General features: G+C 49.0%; 1 protein-coding gene across 1 annotated transcript; it reads left to right on the forward strand.

Moving 5' to 3' along the window:
* Positions 1-2,599: 2,599 nt before the first annotated feature.
* Positions 2,600-17,427, forward strand: LOC119109481 (uncharacterized). The gene is made up of 7 exons (XM_037233108.1): positions 2,600-2,726; positions 4,419-4,559; positions 12,155-12,409; positions 15,666-15,797; positions 16,147-16,303; positions 16,759-16,917; positions 17,282-17,427. The coding sequence occupies exons 2-5, from the start codon at positions 4,554-4,556 to the stop codon at positions 16,276-16,278; spliced, it is 525 nt and encodes a 174-aa protein (XP_037089003.1). The 5' UTR covers positions 2,600-2,726; positions 4,419-4,553; the 3' UTR covers positions 16,279-16,303; positions 16,759-16,917; positions 17,282-17,427.
* Positions 17,428-17,486: the final 59 nt, after the last annotated feature.

Raw genomic sequence — 17,486 nt, forward strand, 5'->3', positions numbered from 1 at the left:
CTAACGGAATTATCAGGACTGAAGGGAAATGTCCTGAAACTTTGTTATGATTTAGAGCTCTATCCCCTTGCCACACAGCCGTTAGCATCAAAGGTTTGTCAAAATTGGTAGGTGTTCTTCAGAAATATTGAGATCCCCATGAATATTAGTTTTAGAACGGAACAGAGCAAGCATTTGTAATCACATGGCCAGCCCATGTTCTTTATGGGATGCCCAACCTTCAGTCGGAACCGGTTAGGGAATATAATTATGTAACATAGTTTTGAACATGTGGGTTCACACGCCTTACAAACAAAAATCCCGACGCCGGACGTCACGCTCCCCACAGGCCGCGGTGTCGGCTCGATGGCTGACACTAGGCGGCAGCCAACGGGCTGAAGAAAGTGATGACTTGTGGAAATAATGGCCCGATTGTCCTAGGAGGGCCTCCGTCGGTGCAAGAGGCCGTCCCGCTGACCTTTAAGGTCCCGGCCCCACGTCCCTGGAGGGCCTCCGGCGGCGCAAGAGGCCGTCCCGCTGACCTTTGAGGTCCCGGCCCCAGGGGTCGAAATCCTTAATGTGACTGACATGCAACCCTTCGGTCCTCCAATCGCGACCTAGATCATCCATCCAGAGGGCCCTTTGGCGCCCCTTCTGGCCCACTCGGATGCTGTTCTCGCCCAACTCAGGGCTCCTCGCCATCACAAGGCACTCTCTTAAATAGATACGATATATGTATTTAGGAGCCTCTACAAAGTGGATTTTTGAGCTTCCACGTCAATTTACATGCCATAGTCTAAAGATAGAAACAAAACAATACAGATGAAGGCACGCTATATAAAATGCTTTTTTCAGGTCCTTGACAAATAGGTCCAAATCGCCCTAAACACTGCGTTGCTCGCTACTGCAGACACCCACACGTCTGTAAACAGCAGGTTCCATTCACTAGATGCGTGGAAATATGAACGACAGGAGTACAAACTCAGTGCCGACACGCGGCAGCTGCAGCTGCTCGACGCCCGTTGCTCGAGTAGCAGAAGCGGACACATCAGAGCAGCGTGTCACACGCTCTCGCAGCATCCCGGCGCGTGGGTGGATGTGCTGATATCACGAATGACTTGAATACATCCCGTTCACACGGTGTCGAATCCAAGGAGTCCAATGGGGATGGCGTGGCAGCGACGCGCGATAATGAAGATGCATTCTTCACATGAAGATGCAGGTGGTAAACCTGCCTTTTCACTACCATACGCGGCACGTTTGGTACCTGATAGGCTCCTGAGTCGAAAGAGGCAGGTCGCGGGTAGACTACTCGTGACTGTGGTCTTTTGCTTTCGGCATTGATTCAAGCTAGAAGCCAGGCGTATTTACGGGATTGGGCGCTGTGGCTCTTTTCTTCCCATCAATGTGCTTCTTCTCCTCACGTCCATTAAAGGGTGTGCTCGATTTCCACTTACAAAGTGTGTAACAATTTGGGTGTCACTCGCTGCGTAAAAACAAACTTTGACACGTTCTCCAGCAGTGAGATCAAATCAGGTTTCAGCTAGCTTGAGTTCAGATTCGTGAGCTTGACGAAATGCGGCCCGAACGAATTGTTACTTCTTCCCCGCACAATCAAGGCCATATGCGTTCCGATCAGAAATCACTGGGTGACCTCTTTGGTACGGGGACGTTAGCACTGATGACTACCGTGGGCTGTGATGTTTTCTGATGAATCCTATTATAGGATAAGCGGGTCGCACATTTACCTTTCGTAGTCCCTACAGATTACATACGAAAACAGAGAGGATAAGATGTCACAACACAAGCCAGAACTTTATACAGACCCGGTTCGAGCCTGGGTTTACAGAGAAATTCTCCTTGGGCGACACGTTTACCCTGCCTTCTGTGACCCGGAGAATTGGGACCATATGAAGCGACTTCTTGGACGCTTTGCACTGCTCCGCTTTTTGCCTCCCTGAGGTTGCTTGCTTCTTGAGGTCGGTTAAGAGGGCCGACGGCGTGTCCCCCTTTAGAAGCATTCTTGATTAGATGCGATCCACAGCGGAGCGTTTGGGGCCCCGAAGGCAGCTTTCCTGTCTTTCGAGCTTGCAATTTTTGTACTTTGTGTCGTTGAAATTGTCATTGCCTATCCAACTTCTTCATAAGCCGCTTCACCACTATTTCGAACTCCTCTGTCAGAATGTTTCTTCCTTGGATATGTAGCAACGCCCAGATAGAGCAAGATTTACCAAAAATGTGAGCCAGCATCATAAGGCTCTGCGGCAAAAAGGTTTTTGTTCTAAAAGCAGCCTTGATCTCCTTGTTACGCAGGATCTTCCGCAGCCTTTTAATATGCGAGGCAATGCAGTTGTTTCCCAGGTTCACCTGAGTGATATGGTTTGTTTCATCTCAACCCGTCCAAAAACGTTCATTTTTGGCCTGTTCAGCTTTGGAGAAAAATGGCGACCTTTGGCATGCTAACGATCGTTCTTTGATGGCGTTGGATCCCGGAGTCATTTTTTAATAGAAATTTATGATTTGCAACGGATGAGATGCGCAAAATACTTGTCACGAGTTGGCTGGAATTTCAGCTAGACGTAACGCACGAGCCCACATTTTTATTGCCGAAATGGTGAGGTCGATTAGAACGGAAAACCTTTGGAATATCTTAGGCTTTTGTGTCGATTATCCAGTTTATTTACAATGCACTTAAATTCGTTAGTTAAATGGTGAGTGATTCTGCAGATCGACATTCAACATGACGTGTAAGTCACACCACCCATTGATACATGGAGTGCATAGTGTTTGTGGACCATTATTGGATTTCAAGCCACACTGCCATATTGTTATAGTTAACCTCCGTTTTATCTCGAAATTCATGCTAGTTGCCAACTGAGCAAAGCTGAAGTTTTATCAAGCACGCTGAGCTTGTATCGGTATGATAACCATGATCTAGATCGTCCATGCAGATATTTAGCAAGGTATCTTTTATTTAGTTGACTGGTGAAAGCAAACTTCGAATCAACATTGTGCATCAGGGGAGTGACTTAGTCAAGTGAGTAGAAGAAGCCCAGCCAGGTGAGAACGGCTTAAAAGTCGTCCTACCACTGCAGGTTTATTATTACCACGAATTTAGCGTTCTTTCCTTTCAAATCTGGGTATGGTGCGGGGGCTGCAGCCCCCTCCAACGGAATGCAAAATAAGTCCTATGCATTATGTCATTGCAACATCTATAGTCATACATTTCAGTTTGCTGTGCGTAGTATCAGTAACAGGTTCAAATCTAAAACAGGTGTGCTTAGTTGCACGTGCATGAAGTAAGTTATTTTCGATTAACCTACATCTCTTACCAATCAAAAATTGATCTCTTAGGAACAAAAAGGCGTTGTCAGACATGCTTGCTATAAAAGTCACACTCATGCCAACGGCGGGTTTCGTGCTGGACATTTCATACCTGCATATGGTACAGGATAATTAATTCAATTCTCATCCAGCTGGTGTATTCTAAGATCCAATTATTATGACGCTGCTCATGTGAGTTAGACCATCGAGGGATCATCCTGTGTGGCTTTTCCATTTAATTGCATAAATAAACCCTCAAGTCAAATGACATAGATAGGAGCCGCCATATCAATAAACAAAGGCGGCGAATTTTTAGCATTCTAGCTGGTTATGGTGGTGCAGCACTATTCGAGTCGCGCATACTAGAACAGAATATGGATACACACATAGGGAGTCATTGCTTTGCCACTACTTGTTAATTTATTCCGATATCCAATAAGTGGTGTAACCGCAGCTATGACGTTTCTTGGAGAGTTTTTTAACATTGAGATGTTTCACATGCGGCTCAACAGTTGTTTTTTTTTTGGTTCCAGAGGTACCATGAAGGAGGTTTAGCCGATTCTGGAGGCGTGAGCATTCTGTGGTAACCCTTCATGGACGTTTAAGTCATCCGTAAACGAAGTGCTTTTGGGCGTGTGCCTGCAAACTTATTCATGGGATGCCGAATCAGGATGTTGTGGGGAAGGAGAACTGCTTCCCAACGTAACTAGCGAGTTTGAAATGCTACACCTTTTGCAAAAAAGCTTTATAATTTAGGGCCTTGGAAAAATAGCGGTGAAAAATATCTAACATGACATAAAACGTATAGCAATGAAGATCAGACAACGGATCACTGGGGGTACATGACGAAAGGCTTATGTGAAGGTGCGCTATTTTTTCTAAGACAATTGTTTGCGCTGCAGTTTCCTGTAAGTTTTATTTCCGAAAGCTTTCCTGGTGCCGTTTAATCATTTACCTGCTTTGAAAGTAACCTAAAATATCGAATTGTTTTAACAAGCGTCTATGATCCTTCTCGCTGCCGAGCCAACTGATATTTTGTCCCATTCTCGATACGACGATAATCAGAAGCCGGCTCTTACTCCCAATTTGCAATGACACAGTCCTGCTGCTTTCAGAGTTTGTGACCAGTAACCTGCGAGATAATTTCAAACTGGTGAACAATCAACGTTTGAAGTAGCTGGCCACATCACCACTAGACGCCAGTGCAAACGCACACATCTCTAACTGCCATCTGACACTCTGCCTTCAACATGGCGGTAAGACTAGTTGTCTTAAAATTACTTTAGCTTGCATTTACAATTCCTGAAGTGCGGTAATATGTTACAGACCTTTTCGTTATCTACTTCCAACGTATAAATTTCTGCCCCCACGACATGTGCCCCTTGCGCGCAAAACGACATGGTTGAAGGTGAGATGTAAGAAAAAGCCGAACAAATATGTTTTTAAGCTTACACACCAGAAGCTTTAACGAATGGACCTCAGTTGCATTTAGTACTCTTTATTTGATTAGATTTATTGTAACTTGCCCGCACATGGTGTTATTGGTGTAATACCCACGGAATTTGAAAATACCGATAAAGTAAAAAAATAAAACAGTTTTGCTGGCGGCGCCTTAAAATTCGAAACAGACGTGTGCCATAAGAGATTACTGTATAACGTATAACTCTACAGAGTCGTGTTCATGGGACGGGAGGCTGTACCACATCCCTACTCGTCGAAGTTGATTCACTCATGCCCAGACCCACGAGGCCTGCCGATCGCACAAGGTGCCTATGAAGCACCTTGCACTGGTTTGCATCGGTACCGTGCATGATGCTCGACTTCCTCGATTGAGAAAAGTAATAGATGGCGCAGGCAGGGAGAGGGACACAGAGAGCACGCCCCCCCCCCCCCTTAGGCTCTGAGGGGCCCTTCGGGTTCTTCGGGACCCGTGGGACCGACGATTAACGACCCAAAAGGCCGGCCGGAGATCGTATTCAGGAGACCCAGGCCACAGAGCCGGAAACTCCAATGCCAGTCAGAGGGCCCTCTGCGCCGATGGAGAGGCCCCCTGAGTCGACAAGGGCCTATATGGCGGTTAGACAAAACCAGTAACGCTTAGTCAACTCCATGTCGGCATGGGCCTGTTGGCCCATTTCCTGAGCAGGGATAAAACCGCGGACAGCGCTTCACATTGGTCGGGGCCCCAGCGTCTGTCAGGGTCCACAGGGCTCAACAGCCCCATGTCGGCAAGAGGCCACGATTCAGCCAAAAGTAATGTTTAAGGAGGCCCGAAGAGAGCCTTGAGGAACCATCAGGACCGACGATCAAGGGCCCGATTGGGAGGCCTAAGAAAACGAAAGGCTGGCCTGAGTCTTCTTCAGGTGCCCGGCCGGCGGGAAAGGACCTCAAATAATAACCAGGGGACCCTTTGCGCCGGTCAGAGACTGCCGATTTGAAAAGGGCCTATATGCGGTCAGGCATCACCAGCACCATGGGCGTAGGAACAGGGGGGGGGGGGGGCAGGGGGCCCGTGGCCCCCAACTTTTCAAGGTGGGGGCTAACAATGTTAACTAGGCCCCCCACTTTTCAGATTAAGGTTGATTTGGCTTATTTTTGCACTACATTAAACATGCATGCCGATTTGCCTAGTTCACCAGCCATCTTCCTTAAGATGCGCCATCTTTTCCGTTCGCTCATTGGCCATCACTTAGTGTTACAACCGCGAGGCCGACGTCGCGTGGCCTGGAGACTGCAACGCCGGGCGTCGGGGCTGTTATTGCTATGACTTGCGAGCGCGCATGTTCAAGACCATATTACGTAATTTTCTTATCAGTAATTAGCTCTGACAGGATCTTGAGCATTTTAAGACGAACATGGGTTAGCCATGTTAATACAAATTAGAAAACTCACCTCATCTGCAATCTACAGTGAGGGAGAACTCAGTTCTCTGAAGAACACAGAAAAACACGAAACTGGACTCTATGTGACAACTATCGGACTACCTGCGGTGATTATGGATGTTGCTGCGTCAGTGAGAGTTACTGTGCTGATCCGGGGCCAACTGCGCGGGTCAGAAGGCCTCCCGTGTCAGGGAGGGGAGCAATGTGAATATGATATATCCTTCTCATGGCCTCCGGATCGACCAGGAGATCCCGCCCCGTGCCACCAGAATGATAGCCAGAAGACACTTCGCGGTGGAACGGAATGACTCTTCAGCCCTTGACCGGAAACGGTAATGTACCCCTGGTGTTCTATTCAAGAGGCCCCTTGCCCGGAAGGAAATAAGGGGTCTCATTATTGTTGGGTAAAAGGGTGTCTCATTATTGTTGAATAAGGTGGATCGAAATGAGCTTAAAAAACGAGCAAATTCATGCCATGCTTGCCCGAGAACGTTCACTTCTTTCATAATGTATGATTGAAACAAATAACAGTCAAAAGGCTTGATTGAACATGCCCGCCCGCAATCTCGAGCGCAAGGACAAGGATGGTCTGGGTTGCAACTTCCGTAAAACCGAAAAGTTTCGGCCTCTGCAAATGCCACCCGACGGCGAGCGCCATGTTAATCTGTCTTCTGGATAGATAAATAGCTGCAAAAACACGGAAAAATAGAGATTTTACCATCGCTCTTCCAGTTCAACCACCAGATTCCAGCCCCACTTCGCGGTGCTTTAACGGCCAATCGTTCTTTCCATCAGTCTAAAAATTGCGCACGTGAAATATGCGTTCAGACTGCCTTCTAAATGTAAGATCTGGTGTCATGAAGCGTTCAAGGATACTTTTTCAGAAGTGACGTTAATTTTCGTCCACCCGTTGGCCACAACTGGATATTAGCTGCTAAGCCCACGCTGCGCAGCTCCGGAAACTGCAGCGCCTGTAGTCGAGGCTTGTGGTTCTAAGATTTTCGAGTGCGCATGCTCAAAATTAGGTCACATAACTTGTATTACTAGTCGATTTAAGTGTTAAAAGGTAATCATTTCAGAAGCGTCATCATTTTCGTCCACCGGTGGGCCACGGCTAGATATTAGCTACTGGGCTAACGCTCCGCGGACTTTGGAGACCACAACGCCTGGTGTCGAGGTTTTTGTTGCTAAGATTTGCGAGCGCGCATGTTAAAAAACACGTTACATAAATTGTGTCACTGATCGATTATGACTGAATGGTGACCATTTTCAGACAAGCATGGTTTGGCCATGTTAACATACATTGGTGACCACTCGATCTGCAATCAATTTTCATCTTCAAATTTGGATCAAACATATCCATCTACAATCTACCTTCGCGATGTCCTCAATGTCTGTAGTACCCAGATATAATTTTTTGACAAAGCATCTGAATTCTATCGGCTTAGAAAGAGTCAACTAACCATTGTAAATTAACAGCACCGGTGATTTCTTCTATGCAGTTGTTCAACGCCTGATTTCTGCAGGTTATTGACCTCAGAATGCAAACAGAATTGAGCTCACGGCAGCTCCTGGTTTCTGTTATGGTTACAAGGTAAACACAACAATACAACGAAGAAAACTGTGCTTCTTGTTAACAAGTAAGCTACACCCGGTGATCTTTGGGGGGGGGGGGGAGACCAACATAAAATGGACTTTTGTCAACCTCGTGTTCCCCCTTGGAAAGGCTCTGGCTACGCCCCTGCCTACACACAAAAGCAGATCAAGTCGTATACGTTGCACGATGGGCAATGAAGTGTCAGTTGGGCCAATTCATATCTAGGGCAGACAGCTTCCCGGAGGCCATTTTTCTGCGATGGTGTGGTGTGAGGGAAGACAATTCTGAAAAAGATACTGTTGCAGGCGTCCAACACATGTTTCATACACCATGTAGTAGAAACGCTGATCCAAAAGTGTGCAACAAAGCAGCCACGCGATCGGTTTGCAGTCAGTCATGCGGGAGACACCCGGGCCCGGGCAGTGGCCACAGACGGCGGACAGGAGCAGGGCCCAGATAAGGAACATATGACAGATGGGCCTTATCATGTGGCTTGATTCTTAAAAAGAAATCTCCAGTTTTATTGCTTTAGTCACATTATTTCTAGCAGTTTCAAGCTACCAAATTTGTTTCCGCCTAAAATGCTGCAACAAGTCTTATCTCTTGAAAAGCAGTCAGGAAAATGAAGGCGCATGCAAAATCTGCCGCACTGTGAGCCATCGATCCACTTTCAAAATTATCACCAGCCTATGTCCAGACCGTATTTTGGCATCTATACTGTCGAGGCAGATGATGTCTCAATGACCCAAAGTGCCTACTCGGTCGTGGAATTTCGCCTCCCCAAGCAAGACAATGTTAAAATAGACGCGTAATCTAAGGAAGCTGGATACCCTCATTGGCCAAATGACAGATGAGTCGAATAAGCAAGATTGTGCACGAGTGAGAAAAAGCTCTAGATGCATATCTAGCATAGCAGCCATGACATTTGAAAAAAGAGCGATAACAACCTCCATCCCTGACCCCCCATCCCCGTCATTGGGCTCGCTTTCCAGAAAAGTTCCTGAAGTACACCCTGAGTTCGGTCCCCCCACTTTTTAAAACGTTCCTACGCCTATGACCAGTACCACACAGTCGGCTCCGTGTCAGAATGGGCCTCAGGACCCACTTCCCAAGCAGCGACAAAGCCGGTGCCAGCGATTTACACTGGTCGAGGCTCCTGCATCTGTCAAGCGCCCACAGTGCCTGAAAGAGGGTCCCATGTTGGCAAGGGGCTGCGTTTTGAGGATAAAAAAGTTTATATTAGGCAGTGTTCAATGAGACCCGATAAGGCGCACACTGAAACCGATGAACAATAGCCCGACTGGATGGCATAAGGACCCTCAGGGCTAGGGCTCAAATGAGCTGCAGGCCACACAAAGGACCGCTGTTAGTAGGGATATGACCTAAAATGTCAGTCAGAGGTCCTCTTGTACCGAGTGAGAGCCCCCTAGAATAATGCGAATGTCTATGTCGGCCAGAGACCACCAACACCTAGCATTTGTCTCCGTGTCGGTCTGAACGCTGGGGGCCATTTCCCAGGCCGGAGCAAGGCCGGGGCCCACGATTTACATTGGCTTGGACCCCTGAAACAATTTTTTGGGCCCCTATGTCGGCCAGGGGCCCAAAGTGCCTAACAGGGAGTCATGTGTCGGCAAGTGGTTCCGAATCCATCACGGGCTTTGGTTGAGAAGGCCCAGCGAGGGACCGAAAGTCCCCTTGGCACCGAAGATCAAGGATCTGATTGGAAGGCTGAAGGGGACGAAGGGCCTGAAGGACTGACCATAGGTCACGATCAGAATGACCCGTAGGGCCATGACCTCAAATGTCAGGGCCTCAGATAAGTATCTCTTGCATCGATTGGAGACCCATGGGACAGAGCGCGGTTCTTTTTCGGTCCATTTCCCCAAGTACGAGCAAGGCCGGGCCCGTGATTTGCATTGGATGGGGCCCCTGAAACAATCAGGGTGTCGATGTCTGGGATCCGCAATACCTATCAGGAGGTTCTGCGTCGGCAAGTGCCCCGAGTCGCCAGGAGCCGTGTTTATGGGGGCCTGAAGAGGTGCTCAAGAAGCCCCTCGGGACCAAAGATAAAGCGCCAGATTGAAAGGCTGAAGGGTCTCTGAAGGACCCAAAGAGCTGTCTATAGGCCACATCTAAGAAGGTCATAGAACCATGATCCCAAACGTCAGTTAGAGGGGCTATTGTACCGATTGGGAACCCTGAGACAGTGGGTTTCTGTATTTCAGCTAGAGGTCACCAACACCGAGCAGTAGGCTTCGTGTTGGTTTGAGCTCTGTTCCCATTGGAGGACAACGCCGGGCCCGCACTTTGCATTGGTCGGGCCCATGAAACAGTGCAAAGCTCCTGTGTCGGTCAGGGGCCCACAATGCCTAACGGAGTGTCTTGCGTCAACAAGGGCTTCGAGTCAGCTAGGGGAACAGATTACATCTAAGAGTTTTGGGCCTCGGGGGCAAGGACGGCGATGGCCGTGGTTACAGGTTTCATAAACGCTAACGGCTTGTGAGTAATACTAGACGACGGGTGGCACATTCACGATGGTCGCAAAACCATGCTTTTGGAAGCCTTCCAAAATAAATCTGTACCTTTAAAGATCAATTAGGGCGTATCCCTCTTATCGCAATTTTGACATTGTTCCCTGCACGGCTCAACAGTTCAGCAACAGGAAAACCAAGAATTGTACCTATCCTCTTTCATTTATGCTACCAGATTTTCGTCCACTTGTTGGCCTCAGTGTGGTGTATACCGCAGGTCAAACGCCGTGTGGCCTGCGAAGACTGTAACATCGGGCAACGAGGTCTTTTGCTAAGACTTGGAAGCGTGCATGCTAAAACTACGTAGCCTTATTTTCCTCGCTAATCGATTCTGGTTGAATGTGGAACATTTCATGACAGGTATGGTTGGCCACGTTAAAGGGAATCTTCCACGGCTGAAGACATTGAAGCAGTCATCAGACATGATAAAATAAGCTCGCTTATGCATACTGGCATACCTTTAAGTGGAAAATGCTCCTCTAGACAACACAATTTCTCTGTTTAGTCAGTATGTCACTCATTACGTCATTGTTGGCTTACGTCAATGTACCTTGCGCAGCGTTGACTGAGAGCCAGTCGACGGCCGTTATATCTGGAAATCGCGCTCACGAACGCCAGATATGAACAACTCGACAATCATATCGCTCATGGCATTGATCGTTGCATAGATAATGGAAAGGCAGAATTTGAAAGAATCATGCTATTATGGCATCCTGGGTGCCTGGGTGACCTTGAAATAGTCTCCCCGAAAAAATCTGTACGTTTTCGCCGGCGGGTAGCTCAGAAACTATAGGGGTTTAGGTCTTAGGAAGGGCGGGACTGTGAACTGCAACGAATAGTTTTCAAGGTGGCTATTTCTGTTCAAAACCCGTACAAATGTGGAGCGTTCCCTTAAATAACAATTTTTGACCCGTTTTGATAACAAATACATGTTCTCGGGTTTCCCCATATCTCTGTAGAGCCAATAACAAAATTCTGGCAAAGTTGCTGAGCTCTAGAGCCTCTCGAGGCTTGAAGGAAACAAAATAACGAAAAAGAACTGCGACTATGGCAAGAGCCATGTCCGGACGGCTCGAAACACCTACCACTCCAGAAGAGCACTCCATTTCAACGCACCAGTTGTCCTCACATTCCCCGTCACTCCCAAGATTTGGCAAATTCTTAGGACACTGCCAGATGAGCCCGATCGAGTGTCTCCTTATGCATCCCTCGGCTCCACTCAGCAGAAGCGCATCTAACTATGGCCGTCATAACAAATGCATGAGAGATCATGAAACCATAAAGCATCATTAGAAAGCTTGGACGCCTGTAGACATGCACATGAAGCATTGGCCGACGTACTCAGTAGCATTTGCTGATAAAAAACAACAGAAAAACACACACTTGTTCCCCCTCCCCTGTAATGACCCTGACACTTTCGTCGACTACACTATGTCATTGTTTGGATTAAGAAAAGGCTCAGCTATGGCGATCGTTGAACCCGTATTAATGTCTCCTTGTTTATGATTCCTTGACCTATTATGGAACCACGCCCTTCTATTGCTCTGCATCATGCGCACGTCCGATCGTACCAAATGCAGACTTTCCTTGCAATGTCGGGAAGTTGGATGCAATGGAGACGCAGGACCGATGTCGGTACTACTTGTGGTGACGCCGTGCTCACGCAATGTCCTCATGTGCCGCACCACGTGGCAGACGTTCTGATCGCGGTCAATGGGTCCTAAAATTCTGAACGACCTTTTAATTACGGTGGACTGGATCTTGTGCCACAATATTCCCATTTCGACCTGCATGCTGCGTCCCCCTGATTCCCCGTCGCAACCGAGTACGCCGTGCCGCAGGACTCGCTGCCGCTGCAGCCGCAGCGGCCCGACTCGCCCTCGGACGAGTCGGAGCACAGTCTGGGCTCTGCGCCGACCGTGGCCGGCTCCGGGCCAGGCGGCGGTGCCAGCTCCGCCTCCGAGCAAGCCTCCGCCACCAGCGGCGACAGCATCCGCAACCTGAAGGAGGCGCTGCAGCGCAAAAAGGAAGCGCTGACGGAGCGCAAACGGCAGCTGGAGGGAACCGGGCCTCTCCGGATCAGTCGGAGTGACGAGGTCGGTGTGGACCGGCAGCCTGACCGGTGCAGCGTAGCCGCTGCCATAGCCAGTGCGGGGTAATTCCTACTGAAAGTCTGTCACGTTGATTCGGTCCAAGCCGACGAATGGCTGGTGGATAATCACGCAACCACCCGATGCCCGCATAATCACGTAATGAGCCAGGACCATGTACGTTGAATTATGTATCGGGTTTGTAGTAATCAAATTAAAAATGTGCTTATATCTACCATGTACAACATCATGCTACGTGCAGCATAATAGTGAAGTTGCAAAAGCGATGTCTTCCATGTTAAGTAGCGCAACCATTTTGCACGGAAAAATGTTCTTTAAAGTAACAAAGCCACGTTAGCTCGGTTGCCACTTGTGCAACGTTCAGGATTTCTCAGAATCCAGGATGGTGACCGCTCGATTTTTCATGCTATATTTTTCATGCTTTTTAAATTTTGTGGTATTGATGACAAACATGATGGTGTGATCTCTGTTTTTGAGTTGATCAAAAGCAGAGAGCTCATTTCTGGACTTATTTTTAGAACCACGGGCATTGTATGTTATGTATTTGGAATGTCGAATGTTGAGTATCATATATTTAGAATAATTATATTATGCACTTTAGAATTACGGAGTACTTTACTGGTATGCCTATGTCCAAAAGGCTATGCACCGGATGCTTTCCTTCTCCGAAGTGGCATGATACATTATTGCATTCCGATATTTCGACGGGTGTGAACGCCGAAAAGCTGGCTTGGCTTTCTGGGACTCAACCTTTCGATGTGGGCATATGTGTCATCTACCTTCTAGGCCTCTAGACGTTGTGGTCTAGCGTCCAAACTTGCATACAGGCCTTTTGTGGTCCCAACTAGCCAGACGGCGTGGTTCTACAGTGAAACGGACATCCAGACCAGATGTGGTACAGCAGTAAACCAACATCTGATCTGCTAGCGCTTCGGTCCCGCTGTTCGGGTGCGGTCAGAAGTGCGCGCCCGCCAGTAGCTCCATCCTGGCACGCTGGGGAAGTGGCTCAGTTAGCAAGCATTATCGTGGTGAACTGATGCAAAGAAGAAATACGTGGGAGCCTTGAGACAAGGCTGCTACAGAAGGAAATTACTGCTCCGCCCTTCTCGCAGGAACATGAGCGTCTTTGTCTGTTGTTGAACATGTCTTTCGAATGCAAACTGTGCAGCAGCATGGCGATAGTGAGGTATCCTCTGTGCGACTCACCCACCAGCCTATGCAGCTGGAGCACTGCAGCGCGCCTTCCGAGCCAAACCCATCCCAGTCCCCAACAGAGGGTCTGTTCGTTGAAGAGTCACAGCTCCATCCACTGCCGTTAGGTTCAGTCAGCAGCGAAACGCGGCATGGCTGTTGCAAGTCCACGAGAATAACAAGCCGCCGCAGTGGACGAGGTTGCAATGGTTAGCAAGGCCAGCTGATGACGTGTTCTATCCGGGAGACAAAGACACTGGTGGTATTCGGGCTCCTGATCGACTTGCTGCCTACCTGCCTCGACACCGTTCCGACTATGCTCGCGTGTCTCGAAAGGACGTAATGTTGTTGGAATGCCAGCACGCCCATCTCACAGCCGACCTCCAACTGCATCCAAAATCAATCTGGCCATTACCTAGCCCGATGGGACGACCCCCAGCGCTGTACCAGCCTCGTGATTTACTCGAGTATGATGCACACTCCCATGAACATTACCTAGCCCGATGGGACGACCCCCAGCGCTGTACCAGCCTCGTGATTTACTCGGGTATGATGCACACTCCCATGAACATTACCTAGCCCGATGGGACGACCCCCAGCGCTGTACCAGCCTCGTGATTTACTCGGGTATCGTGCACACTCCCACGAGCATCGTGCACTGTGCAAGGAATGGGCGTTATTATAAGCACAGCGTTTGGTGGCATCCCCAACATCGTGAACGGAACCGCCCACACTAACGCCCTAAGGGCATGAACGACACTGAGGCGAACCAGAAGCTGAGCGACCACATGTGGTCATCCAGAGAGCATCCGAATGGGAGAATGTGGACAGGCTCCTTAAAGGAAGGCGGTTTACGGGAACGACACGGAACTGACTGTAGCAGGGACATGACATTGAACGTGAGCTGCATGCGTCAATCCCACCTCCGAGCGCAGGCGCTGATATCTTGGCCCAGTGATCTTGACTCTCATTACAGAGGCTCTCCAACCGCTGCACGATAGTGACATCAGTACGCTTATCTACGGCTTCACATGGTCTCACCCGTACCGAACCACGTGGGTTCTTACTGCCTTTCGGCTTAGAGTTTTCCACACATGGTAGGCAGTCTCGTTTGAAATCATGTTCGCTGAAGTGGGATTTCAGTAACCTTTTGAAAGAAACGATAGGGGCCCGCAAAGACATTCTTGTTTTATTGCTTCTACTCCTCAATGTCCAGCTACAGTAACACAACTTGTGAGCTAGAATGTCGTTCTGACAAAGATGTGTGCCTCTCATCGCGTTTTGCTTTGTTTGTTGCGTCGGCTTTCTGAACCACCAGTCTTGAGTGTTTGCATGACTCCCTTTCAGTTAAGCCTATAGACGAGGACTTTCCCTCTCAGGGAAGAGGCATAAAGACTGCGAAGGCGTGGAGTGTCGTGGTATAGCGGCTAATATGATCAGTCTGGCATCTGTTGCATTGAAGACTAAACTAACAGGCCTATGTACCCGACTTAGTGAAAAGCGGTATATAAGACATGCAACTGCTGAGATCTTTTAGCTTTTATCTGACCTTGACTTTGACTTTGTACATGAGATATACTGCAGAACTGCAGAAATGAGCTCCCTGTCATCGCAAAGCCTTCGAGCATAGCGCTGTATAACCCTCCAAGTCGTTGATATAAAAAGCTTAGACAAGATCAACATTCAAGATGGTGGTGGCCACCATCTTGAGTTCAGAGAAATGCTCAGAGTTGCACATGTAGGAACGGAGGTTATTTGACTCTCCTTCCTGCAAAGAACGTATTTCTGTGAGGAAAACACTCGCGATAATTGACATCACAGGGTTTTATTTGGGATGTAAAATGATGACACTCAATTCTAAGGACATCAGCCCGAAAACATTGAGTTTATACTTCTTCTGAACGCTGCTTAGGCATAAAGAAGCCCAGAGCCCCTAAACAAGCCCAGAAAAAGCAATATGATGTGCGGGCCTCTTGAGCATCAGTTCGTTTTTCTGAATATATCTCTGTTCGTTTGCGTTTCTCCCGTTGCCAAAATCGGCGTCCGGTAGAGTACTGATGATCCGGTGAAGCTGCGACAAAAGCTGGACCAGCTGCGCAGTCGCCTTAACATCCTGAACCCCATCATCGTGCGACTGGACGAAGACTACACCGCCACCGCCGAGGTCCTCTCGGACGGAAAGGTAGGACGGATGACGGGAAAATGCAGCTCACACCGGCTGCACCACTGACACGCCTTCTCAAGTAATCTTGTTTTGATCGGGGCTCTGGATGTCGCCTTTCCAAGCTGGTTTGTGCTCTCCGTTGCGGGCTGTGCCTTCATCTTAACATTCTGTTTAGCCTAAAATTTTGTTTCGCCTTGCGCGCAAATATTCGGGCAACATTGCTGAATATATGGTGGTACCTGCCGCTGTTGAGTACCTATATCAGTATGTACAATGGTGTATCAGTATGCACATCAGCATACACAATAGCTTCCGCCCTTGTACCTGGCGACATAAACCTGTCACTGGCGCAAGTCTGTTGCTTCAGACCACAACATCCGACACGGAGGTAAAGCTGATGACAGAGATCGGGAACATGCGACGGGTCCATCCATCAGCAGGAGCAGGTCAAGGCCGGACTGGAGCAACAGATCCAGGAGCTGGACGAGCGCTGCACTGAGCTGACCAAGGAGGGCTCGGACCCGGTGAGCGCTCCCGACGCCGACGACACTGGCCGACCATGGAAAACGGGCGCCGGCATACTCATGTAGTGTGGTAGGAGTATGGGCTGCATGGGAGACTATGTAGCCGTAAAATACACGTGTCGGTGATATCAGACCATATGTGCGTATATATGATGATAAAAATGCAATGCTCATTACAGATTGCATTAGCATTCCTGTACGGCGCACAGTTCGTCGGTTTACCCCAATTATCAAGTTTTGTGTAGAATACGCTTTTTCCTTTCAGTTGCAGACTGGCAATACATGGTCTGCAAATGGTATAAATCAGCATGGGGTGCATTGCCTCGTGTGCTCTGCCGAACTTGTGCAAATATTGCATGCTCCTTATTCGGCTATTGCCTTGAATATTTGAACTGTCCTGTACATCTAAGTGGCCAGCCCTGATTAGTTGACGGTGATCGGTGCCGGTCGCCTAGAGTCGTGCTCAAGCGGAGGCTCTACGGAAACAGCAACACTCTCTGGAGCAGCAGCTGATGGACACGTTGCGCGACCTAGAGGTCAACAAGCTGGAAGCCTGCAGCAAAATGCACGAGGCGTCGGCCCTCATCTCGCGCGCCCAGAGACATGGCGACCCGGTCAGTTCATAAGCACATCGAGGCCTGATTGGCTGTCGACAAGTCATAGCCCACTTGTCCACATCGCTGCCCGATGGTCAGTAAAACGCCGATAGGTCAAAAGTAAAGCCGGATGTCTATCTATTTGAACAACAGTGGTTCATGGCGCTGGAGAGTAGAAGCTTGGTCAGAGTAGCCTGTTTCAAGGTGAAAAATACGTAGGTTTGCAAAACTTGCCTTTTTCGATACTCGCACAAGACACATGCACTTGGCTTGTGCGTCGCGAGCATCCAGTGGCAACGCGGGATCGTTCCCACTTCTGTTAGCTTCCTTATTACGTTCGCGTAAGGCCATTCTCAGCTAACGTCCTGCGTGCGGGCAACAGCTGGAGCCGTGTCCCGGCTACGTTTCGGACCAGTACTCGTCCGGCTACGCGTCCGAGGCCGTCTCCAGCGGGCCGCAGAGGATGCCTTTCGCCTGCAGCAGCCACGGCCCCATGCAGCCATGGCCCGCGAGTGGTGGCGGCGGCGGGGGCGGGGGCGGGAGCGGCGGCGGCGGCGGCGGCAGCAGCGGCGTCGAGCACTCGCCCC

This window comes from Pollicipes pollicipes, unplaced genomic scaffold, assembly GCF_011947565.3.
Source record: "Pollicipes pollicipes isolate AB1234 unplaced genomic scaffold, Ppol_2.1 Scaffold_7231;HRSCAF=8579_pilon_pilon_pilon, whole genome shotgun sequence".
Classification (NCBI taxonomy): Eukaryota; Metazoa; Arthropoda; class Thecostraca; order Pollicipedomorpha; family Pollicipedidae; genus Pollicipes; species Pollicipes pollicipes.

Bases quoted from the DNA above. Each gene is read 5' to 3' on its own strand.
- LOC119109481 (XM_037233108.1), top strand. The intron at 12,410-15,665 runs GTCGGTGTGGAC...GGCGTCCGGTAG, and splicing joins GGATCAGTCGGAGTGACGAG to AGTACTGATGATCCGGTGAA. The intron at 15,798-16,146 runs GTAGGACGGATG...CTGTTGCTTCAG, and splicing joins AGGTCCTCTCGGACGGAAAG to ACCACAACATCCGACACGGA.